General features: G+C 51.3%; 2 protein-coding genes across 2 annotated transcripts in view; both read right to left on the minus strand.

Moving 5' to 3' along the window:
- Positions 1 to 483: 483 nt before the first annotated feature.
- Positions 484 to 4,440, minus strand: LOC143031634 (uncharacterized). The gene is made up of 4 exons (XM_076195739.1): positions 4,398 to 4,440; positions 2,726 to 2,831; positions 1,804 to 1,956; positions 484 to 865 (listed from the first exon to the last, which is right to left on the minus strand). The coding sequence occupies exons 2-4, from the start codon at positions 2,823 to 2,825 to the stop codon at positions 741 to 743; spliced, it is 378 nt and encodes a 125-aa protein (XP_076051854.1). The 5' UTR covers positions 2,826 to 2,831; positions 4,398 to 4,440; the 3' UTR covers positions 484 to 740.
- Positions 4,441 to 6,984: 2,544 nt separating this feature from the next.
- LOC143031635 (uncharacterized) overlaps positions 6,985 to 9,517 on the minus strand; it is a gene marked incomplete at its 5' end in the record, with an annotated part of 16,299 nt that continues 13,766 nt past the window's right edge. The window contains 1 exon segment of the mRNA XM_076195740.1: positions 6,985 to 9,517. This exon segment is cut by the window's right edge and continues 1,039 nt beyond it. Within this exon segment, the coding sequence (XP_076051855.1) occupies positions 7,491 to 9,517 (2,027 nt within the window).

Genomic DNA, 9,517 nt, shown 5'->3' on the forward strand with positions numbered 1-9,517 from the left:
TTACCCAAAGCTTTCTCACATAGTTGCCTTACCATAGAAATCAGTTATGTCCTCATTCCTGTTGTAATCCTCATTTTCGCATTGTTATGTGCATCTTAATCATTATTGTTATTTACAAGTAGGATATGTTTTCTTCATTATGTCTTAGCTTCGGTAGGGCCTGATTGATCTCCATGTAAAATCCGCAGAAGGCCTGTTGGCCATGGACTGTGGGTGAGATAGTGGCCCAATCTGAGAGGGTGACCAAAATGACACCGCACACACACACAAACACACACACAAAATGTTTTCGGATTTGGCCGAAAATCGGCAAATCGCCGACTTGGCCCAAATTTGGCCCAAAGAGAGAGAGTCGTACGGGATGCACTGCTTGGGACATGGGAGGAACCTTAACCCAATGGCGTGTGCGTGGGATCCAGCCAAAGTTGAGTCTCTCTCTCTCTCTATCTCTATCTTTAGAGTGGTGTCCAAATGAAACCCGTATCAATATCCACGTTATTATTTTTTGTATTTTGGTTTTGTATAGTCCTTGTGTGAATGGTGTGACAGAAACTGCAGACAGTAACACAATAGACGGTCAACATTGTTACAAACTCCACTTAGAAATAATTTCACATAAATGTCCATGTTGTTATTGGTGGTGCGTTCTTCTGTCTTGTGAAGACCATGTGTGTGTGTGTGTGTGTGTGTGTGTGTGTTTGTGTATGTGTGTTTGTGTGTTTTGTCTTGTGTCTGTGTGTTTATTTCCTTCGACCAGTTTCCATCATCCTGACCAGAAGTCCGAGATAGTTCGTGAATCGATGATGACAGTCCAGCGAGTCTCGGCAGCCGCTGAGGGGCATATCCAGGCGAGGACCCTCCGGACCTTAAGAAGGAGGACATGAAAGAAGGGGTGATTAGAGAGAGGCACTACAGCGTGTTTCAGAAATATGTCGCTTTTGATCAAGGATTTGAATCGCTTTTGATGAAGGACTTAAATTTGTCATTCTTTGTAGAGGATTCTCATGTACTACAGCAGTGGCTCCCAGCCGGTGTGCCGCGGCACCAAAGAGTGCCGTGAAATCAACTGAGGGTGGGTGCCGCCAAAATTGAGGGTATAAATCATTTTCGTATTACCGACTCCCTCTGTCATCCCTTTTTGTTCATTAAAGCAGCATCAGTGTAAAGATGAGCATTTCCATATTTACCAGGGACAAATTTTTGTTACACTGATATTGAATCAACAAAATACTGACATACTAGAATTTAGATTTTCTAATAAGGATGCCGGGGACTTCTGAAAGGTTTGGCAAGGGTGCCTCAAGCCAGAAAAGGTTGGGAGCCACTGTACTACAGGGTGTCATTGAGAGAGTTACAGGGTGTTTCAGAAACATGTGCCACTTTTGGGACAAAACGAACCTACTCTGGCGCCTCATTGCTCGCCGCGTCAGGTGTGTGGCGGGGATGTGTGGCTTTCCATAAGTTTCCATTGTTTAGAAGCGAAGCCGCGCCACAGAGTCGCTCGTGTGCGCCACTTTGCTTCTAAACAATGGAAAGCTACGGGAAGTCACGTCCCCGCCACACATCGACGCCACAGGGTCGATCGTCTGTCCCCGACCAGGACTTGAATCCTGGGCGCCATAGGGTAGTGTTTCAGAAGTAACATCTTACTTTGATAAAAGCCTGGAATCTTTCACTTTTGATTAAAGAATTTAAACCTCTCACTTTTAATAAAGGGCTCAAATCTCGGGGGACTACAAGGTGAAGTTGGCGCCACTTTAGGGAGCTAAAGTGTGAAACTGTCATTCACTTGAGGGTACTCACTGTCGATGATCCTGATGTCTTGCATTTCTGGGAGGTTCTTCTGCAGGAGGTGGACGATCTCTGGGTGGAGGTCAGCGTGGATCAGTCCGCCGCTGGTTCCAGATGAGGTTAGGTCGCTCCGGGAGTGAACGAGACGTCCGGAGTAGTTCCGGTCTACCGGGAGGAACAAAATGATTCAATTTAACGTCGCGAACTCCTCCTTATAAAGAGGCTAATGTCCGTGCGCTGCAAGGAGTCCGTTCAGGATGGGGCAGAAGCGGGAATTCCTCCACGAGCGCGACGATGCCAATTTGACTACCTGTCACTGTCACCTGTCTCACTAGTGACATGTCGGCGTGGCAACGTTGGTAGAGAAAGCGTTGTTGCCACGTGTCACAGAATCGATTCAAGTCGTTGTTATATACAGCTTCCTTCACTGTATGCATACATACATACATACATACATACATACATACATACATACATACATACATACATACATACATACATACATACATACCAAGGGCTCTTTCCCTCTTACCATAGAGGTAGCCAAAGTCAAAAGGCATAATTCCACTCCCACCCATTCCACTCCCATCCACCACCCGCCCCTCCCTGTTTTAGCTCCTCTGGATGACGGGTCATCCCTGTATCTCGCCCATTGCCCTGGGTCAGAAGCAATGCAGCAAGGCACAGCACATCAACGGCAAGGCCGCTTTCTTTATTATATACAGAGTTTAATTTCAAATGGCCATGAATGGACTACTTGGAGCGCATAGACTTTGCAGCGTGGAACCTAATGAGCCATACCCTTGGTCCAACTCGCTGGTGGCAATGTTTGAAATGCCGTTTCCTCGACCTCCGCCACAAGTAGCGACGTTCTAATCCGGGCGGCCATGTTGGTCTTAGATTCGTGACCTCATGCTTAGGGTTGGTTACTTACCTGGAAGTACGGCGGTCTGGGCCGTAGGGGTGACGACGAGGAGGGCGAAGAGGAGGGCGAGGACGGGTGTTGCCCCTGGGGAGCGGAGGGACACCATCATCAGCGTCTGCGGCAAGAGAGGAACTTGTTGGAATGGGCTGGGTAGTCGCGTACACACACACACACACACACACACACACACACACGCACGCACGCACGCACGCACGCACGCGTACGTCATGTGAAGAAATGAAGTATTCCATATAGATGCATAAAATACTTTGGAATACCTCAGAAGGTGATAGAGCACCAAACTTGGAACGATGAATTAATTCAAATCTAAATATGATCATTGGAAATCAAGAATATATACAAAGTTGGAACTCTACATGAGTCTGAGGCTAGGCAGGATATATTTGAGACCAGGAGACGGGACTACACGAGTATTGCCCCTTTCCTTTATACTATAATTACGTAAACACACACACACGTGTTATTATGAACATGTTAAGGAAGAAAAGAGAGAAAGAGAGAGAGAAAAGAGAAGAGAAAATTCAGCAGCTCCCGTTGCGTGTATCTAAGCAGACTGCATTTCTTGGACTTGAAGAAGGAGTTTGACATAGTCCTCCGCAGATAAAGGATGTTTGGGAACAGAAGAGTGACATAATAAGGGGGGTTATTATAGTATTCGACCAAGGAACCCTTTCTAGGGCCAATTGTCCACTTGGTCACGTGGGCCATTGTATATTTGCCAACTATTTTATCAACATGTCTCCAAAGTGTGCAACATTGTTAAGTTGAAGTTCCTCTGTTAGCTCTGTATCATTCCACCATCTCAGGGCCATTCGCAGGGGTGGGGAGTAGCGTTGCTTTGTCGCGCTGGCCTGACTCCGCCTTATATCAATGATGACGTTCCCAAAGGAGTTAGACCTTATGGGAAAGGTCAAATCTCCCGTCTCCTCCCCCACCACACCGCATCTGTCATCGTGTGTGTGGTATATGGCGTGTCACCTTCCACGAGCCATAGGTCAACTGCCCTTTCAACCACATCATTGGGACTGCAGACGCTCTACGAGTGAGATTTTCAGCCGCAAATCTGGTTGCATGTGGGGTTTTAATCGCTTGAACATCACTGAACTTGTACACCAGCTAAATCTCACTCAAGCTACTAACAAACAACCTTCGACCTTGTCAACACTGACATGGCCCCCGACTTCTCCGTCGCAGGAAACAAATACACCACAACAGCGCCTAGCACTCCCTGCACATTATGTACTCAAATTAGACTAGTTCTAAAAGTTACACAAGAACATGAGAATGAAGGAGACTGCAGGAGACCATAAGGCCTACACTAGGCACTCATCATCCCGATCCATAAAGTTGTCGAACCTTTTCTAGAAATAAAGATAGTTTTTCAGCGTTCATTACGTGGTTACTAAGTCTATTATTCCATTCATTGACCAGTCTATTGGTAAACTAGTTCTTGCCCATAAATCACCTAAAGTGTATATTGTCAGTGTATATCTGTATCGCTAGTGAACGGATTATCATTAGCACAAACAAACACACGCCCACACACAGGAAGTAACACAAACATACGGCTAGAGGAGCTGAGAGGCTCAGGAGACACAGAGGGACACCGTAGGAGGTAAGGAGGTACCTGTAAGAGGTAAAAACGATGTTGAGGAGCTACCTGTAGGGGGTGATGAAACAGCAACGGCGTGAAGTGGTGTGGTTCTTGTGGCCCAAGAGGGGGCCTTTATATAGGTCCCAGAGGCGGAGGGGGTGGTTGGGGAGGAGGAGTAGCTGACGGGGGTGGTGGAGGAGGAGGAGGAGGAGGAGGAGGGAAAGGAGAATGAAAAGGAAAAAGAGGGAAGGAGTAGGAGGAGGAGGAGGAAGGGGGAAGGGGGGAGAGGGATGGTATATGACGTCAAATCTTCATTGAAATCGACCAAGCAGTTGTGGGCCGGGAGGAGGAGGAGGAGGAGAAGGAGGAGGAGAAAGAGGAGGAGGAGGAGGACGAGGAGAAATGGTGTGTGTGTGTGTGTGTGTGTGTGTGTGTGTGTGTGTGTGTGTGTGTGTGTGTGTGTGTGTGTGTGTGTGTGTGTGTGTGTGTGTGTGTGTGTTTGTGTGTGTGTGTGTGTGTGTGTGTGTGTGTGAGAGAGAGAGAGAGAGAGAGAGAGAGATTCACCTTTGGTCTTTGGATCATGGGTTGGACTCGTGATCGACAGTTACTACCCTCTCGGAAGAGAGCTCGTAGCTCGTATGGCCGATCTATGGGTAATGCTGTGACCTTACACGCACACAAACTCCCAACTCCCAGCCCACGAGAGTTGGAGTGACGACTCGAAGCGCAGCGATACTGGAATTATTTCAGCCCTGGGCAGGATTTGAACCCGGACCGCCATAGTGACAGTCAGGAACTCTACCAACCGCGCCACCGAGTCGTGTGTGTGTGTGTGTGTGTGTGTGTGTGTGTGTGTGTGTGTGTGTGTGTGTGTGTGTGTGTGTGTGTGTGTGTGTGTGTGTGTATTCACTTGGTCTTTGGATCACGTGTTGGACTCGTGATCGACAGCTATTTCCCTCCTGGAAGAGAGCTCAGAGCTCGTAGGTCCGATCTATGGGTAATGCTATGACCTTGCACACACACACACCCCCAACTCCCCGCCCACGAGAGTCAGAGTAACGACCCGAGGCACAGCGATACCGAAATAATTTCGGCCCTGGGCAGGATTCGAACTGGGTGCTGGGAGCATTTCTGCTTCCCAGTTCAGCGCTCTACCAACATGTGTGTGTGTGTGTGTGTGTGTGTGTGTGTGTGTGTGTGTGTGTGTGTGTGTGTGTGTGTGTGTGTGTGTGTGTGTGTGTGTGTGTGTGTGTGTGTGTGTGGGAGGGAGAGAGAGATAAATAGAGAGAGAGAGAGAGAGAGAGAGAGAGAGAGAGAGAGAGAGAGAGAGAGAGAGAAAGAGTTTATCCAGTCTCTTAACCTCCATTTGTCAAACCTTAACTTTAACTCTTTTATAGTGTTAGATACCATGTCGAACTCATGAGCAAGCGGACTTGCTGCGTTGGTTCTCCACAGCCCTGGCCATGCGAGGAGGTGACCCAACATCGGCCTGAAAAAAAACGGCTTACAGAAACTGACAGGAGTTTGCCCTCTCAAGGGTTTTTCACTTCCCACTGCATGAGAGTGGGAAGGTGAGTTTAACAAGTCTACACTTTTATGTGGAAAGCTATAAATGTTTAAAGCTTTTAAACATTCTTTCTTATTACTATGACCTCTACTCGATTATATATTTGTGTGTGTGTGTGTGTGTGTGTGTGTGTGTGTGTGTGTGTGTGTGTGTGTGTGTGTGTGTGTGTGTGTGTGTGTGTGTGTGTACGTGTGTGTGTGTGCGTGTGTGTGTGTGTGTGTGTTTACCTAGTTGTATTTTACGGGAAGGGGAGCTATGCTCGTGGTGCCCCGTCTTCATATCTCATTTTATCTAGACTGTTTTTAAATCCGTGTATTGTTTTTGCACACACCACTTTCTCATCTAACTTGTTCCAAATATCTTTTACTCTGTGGGGAAAGCTGTTCTTTTTCAGATCTCTTCTATAACTGTCTTTCTTGATTTTCTTTCCGTGTCCTCTTGTATTTCTACTATCCCATTTTATTAGATCCTCTGTGTGTGTGTGTGTGTGTGTGTGTGTGTGTGTGTGTGTGTGTGTGTGTGTGTGTGTGTGTGTGTGTGTGTGTGTGTGTGTGTGTGTGTGTGTGTGTGTGTGTGTGTGTGTGTGTGTGTGTTTATTCTCCTTCTGGGTCATATCATCCACATGCCCGAGAACCTTCTTCCACGACAATTTTTACGGGCAACTACCTGATGCACGTTGCAGTACAGGGGTGTCAGAAAAAAATCTTATGAAGATCATATATATATATATATATATATATATATATATATATATATATATATATACATATACATATATATACACACAGAGGTGTAGCATCGCATCAACTGTCTCACAAGAGGTCAGCCATATTGTGTCTGCTCGCGAGCAGACATGGGGGAATCGGCGAGCAAAAAGGACATGATCTCAACAATACAGTTTATCCACCTGATCCATATCCGACTTGCCCGGAATGTGGAAGAACATGTGGATCAAGAATTGGGATCCACAGTCACCTCCATTGGCACCAGCGACCAAGACCTTAGCATCATCACCCAGCTTCACTCACCACCATCTCACTTCACCGGAGCACCGGGGACTAAATTCAAGGCGAATAAGACCTGGCGTAGATTTGAACGTGTAATTGGCTTAGGAGCATATAATATAAATTGTACAAGGCAGAATCTATGCACATAATATACAAGGAGTTCCAGGTTAACATATTTATAATAAATGCGATTTAGAGGGTAGGGGGGGGGAGAGAAAGAGAGGAGGGTGGAAGGAATAAGACATAATGCATGATATTAAGCACCAACGGAAACACGGAAGGGGGGGGTGAGAGTGTGTGGTGGGGACCATGGCACCATGACGTCATCATCGTGACGTCATCACCCCCCCTTGGCACTGCTGTGACGTCATCATCCCTTGGGGAGTATGACGTCACTCTCTCTCAAGTCATTACCGTCCGAGCGTGACCTTGACTAGTTATTTACTTCGGAGGGAGGCGGAGTGCCCAAAGATATCATTGGGCGCATCCAGATATATCATTGGGCGCGCCCCAAGGTATCATTGGGCACACCCCGATGTATCAATGGGCGTACCCCGAGATTCCGGGGGGCAGCAGCAGCCTCCCTCAAGCGTCACTCTCCGTCTGTTGGAGGCGGCCGACGACGTGCCTCACCCAGCCACGGGGGAGAACCGCGTCTTCTCCTTCAGCGCCTCCGTCAGGAGTTCCGCTCCTCCCTCCTAAGGGCGGCGCGACCGCCGCCCCCGGGTCGCTGGACTCCGTCCCCCCGGCGGCGGGGGAGTAGGAGAAGGGCGGTATTGGGCTTCCGGCGCTCCGGGGGCTGAGGGGCGCCAGGGCGATGGGCGTCCTGACGATGGGCGTGGGCGAGAAGAGGGCGCCGCTGGTCAGGGCGTCGTCCCTCGACCCTCGACGGGAAGTTCCTGCAGACGTCGCTGCGTGGAGCTCCTCGAGCTCCTGACGTCGCTGCTGAAGGGGTTTGAGGCCTTCGATGAAGGTCGGGGGTGTTAGGGCGTCCTCCCCGCGGGACGTCGTTCGGGAGGAACACTCCTCCAGGTTCCGGAGCTGCTGTAGGATGAGGCTTCCGCAGGCGCGTCCCCGCCGGTTGCGTATTCCTCCTGAAGGAGGAGTCTCCGGTTTGGCCGGCACAGGGGGAGGAACCTTCTTCGGGGGAGCGATTTCTTCCTCCCCCTCCTCCTCCTCTTCCTCCTCCTCTTCCTCCGTCTGCGTCGGGGAAGTGGGCAAGAGCAGCTCGGCCACGCTGGTGGGCGAGCTCCCGACCTCGACTCCTGACGAAGGCGTCGTCGGGAAGTTCTGACGCCGTGGAGGCGAGGGCGGAGTCTGGATGACTTTGGAAGGAGAGGAGGGCGCGGAGGAGGAGGTCGTCGTCGTCGTCGTCGTGGAGGAGGAGGAGGAGGAGGTGGGGAAGGAAGGCGTCCGGAGCGAAGGGCACGGCGGCGAGTCAGGTTCCTCTGGATCGCTGTAGATGGCGCTGTCGCGGAACATTTCGTTCTCCAGCAGGAGGGATTCGATTGCCTCGAAGGACCTCTCGTAGTAGCTGTCGGCAGAGGCGTCGCTGTCGTTGGCGGCCGTGGTCGTCGTTGTCGTCGTCGTCGTCGTCGTCGTCGTCGTCGTCAGAGGTGGAGTCGAGTCTTCCTGCTCAGGTTCCTCCTCCTTCAGGTAGGTCATCATCGTTCTTTCGGGGCTAAGCGGACCGCGCCCTACGTCCGACTTGACCTCCTCCGCTGGGGTCGCCCTTGGTGGCGGCAGCGGTGCGGTGGAGGACCTGGAGGAGGGCGTCGGTGGCGTGGACCCCGAGGAGGAGTTGGAGGAGGACGTGAGGAAGGACGACGAGGACAAGACGGAGTCTGGGCGGAGATGCGTCTTCTTGGCGGAGGCTGCGGCCGAAGGCACCGGAGAAGCCGTCAAGGACGACCCCCTGACGGAGGGGACAGCGTAGTCGGAGGATTCGCTTCCGTTGCAGGCCAACCGGGCGCCGATACTCGCGCCGCCCTGCTTGTGGAGGGTGACCATCAGGGGTGTCTCGGCAGCTCCCACCGCTCCTACCGCCGTCGGAGACGCCGACGGAGGCGTCGACGAAGTCTTGGCCGCGTCCTCGGTCGTGATTTGCTTGATCCTCTCCTTCAGGGTACGGGAGCACTGGCGGGCCATTCGGTAGACGAGTCTGCTGGCGGCCCGGCCATCGAGCGGCGACCCAAGGGCGCCGCTCCCCGCGTCGCTGTCCCCTGAAGTCTCCCCCCTGACGCTGGTCTTGCTCCCGCCGACTCCCCGCGGGCCGGTCATCTTACTGAAGACGTTCCTGAGGGAGGTCTTACTGACAACGGCCTTACTGTAGATCTTGTGGTCCGGGTGGACTGACGTCCCGTGTAGGCTGTCGAGGCTGACGTGGGGCGTGGCCGAGTACTCGGTCATGTTGTCCTCCGTGTCCGTAGACACGCCCCTCCTGGAGGACGAGCAGGTCTTCCGTCCCAAGGTCGCGGACCGACACTTCGGGGACGCCTTCTGCGCCTTCGTCTGGTGCTGGGTGAGGTACTCCTCCAGGGCGCTCAGCTCCGGGTCAGGTGCGTCGTATACGGCGATTGTCGCGGGGCGTTCCCTCAGGTCCCTTGCCTCCT

Source organism: Oratosquilla oratoria, chromosome 12 (assembly GCF_046742065.1).
Source record: "Oratosquilla oratoria isolate Oo_2021 chromosome 12, ASM4674206v1, whole genome shotgun sequence".
NCBI classification, from domain to species: domain Eukaryota; kingdom Metazoa; phylum Arthropoda; class Malacostraca; order Stomatopoda; family Squillidae; genus Oratosquilla; species Oratosquilla oratoria.

Excerpts from the sequence above, each read along its gene's own strand:
- LOC143031634 (XM_076195739.1), bottom strand. The coding sequence starts at position 2,825 with ATGATGGTGTCCCTCCGCTCCCCAGGGGCAACACCCGTCCTCGCCCTC. Across the intron at positions 1,957-2,725 it reads CCAGACCGCCGTACTTCCAG|ACCGGAACTACTCCGGACGT; the intron begins GTAAGTAACCAA and ends TCCTCCCGGTAG. Across the intron at positions 866-1,803 it reads AGACATCAGGATCATCGACA|GTCCGGAGGGTCCTCGCCTG; the intron begins GTGAGTACCCTC and ends CTCCTTCTTAAG.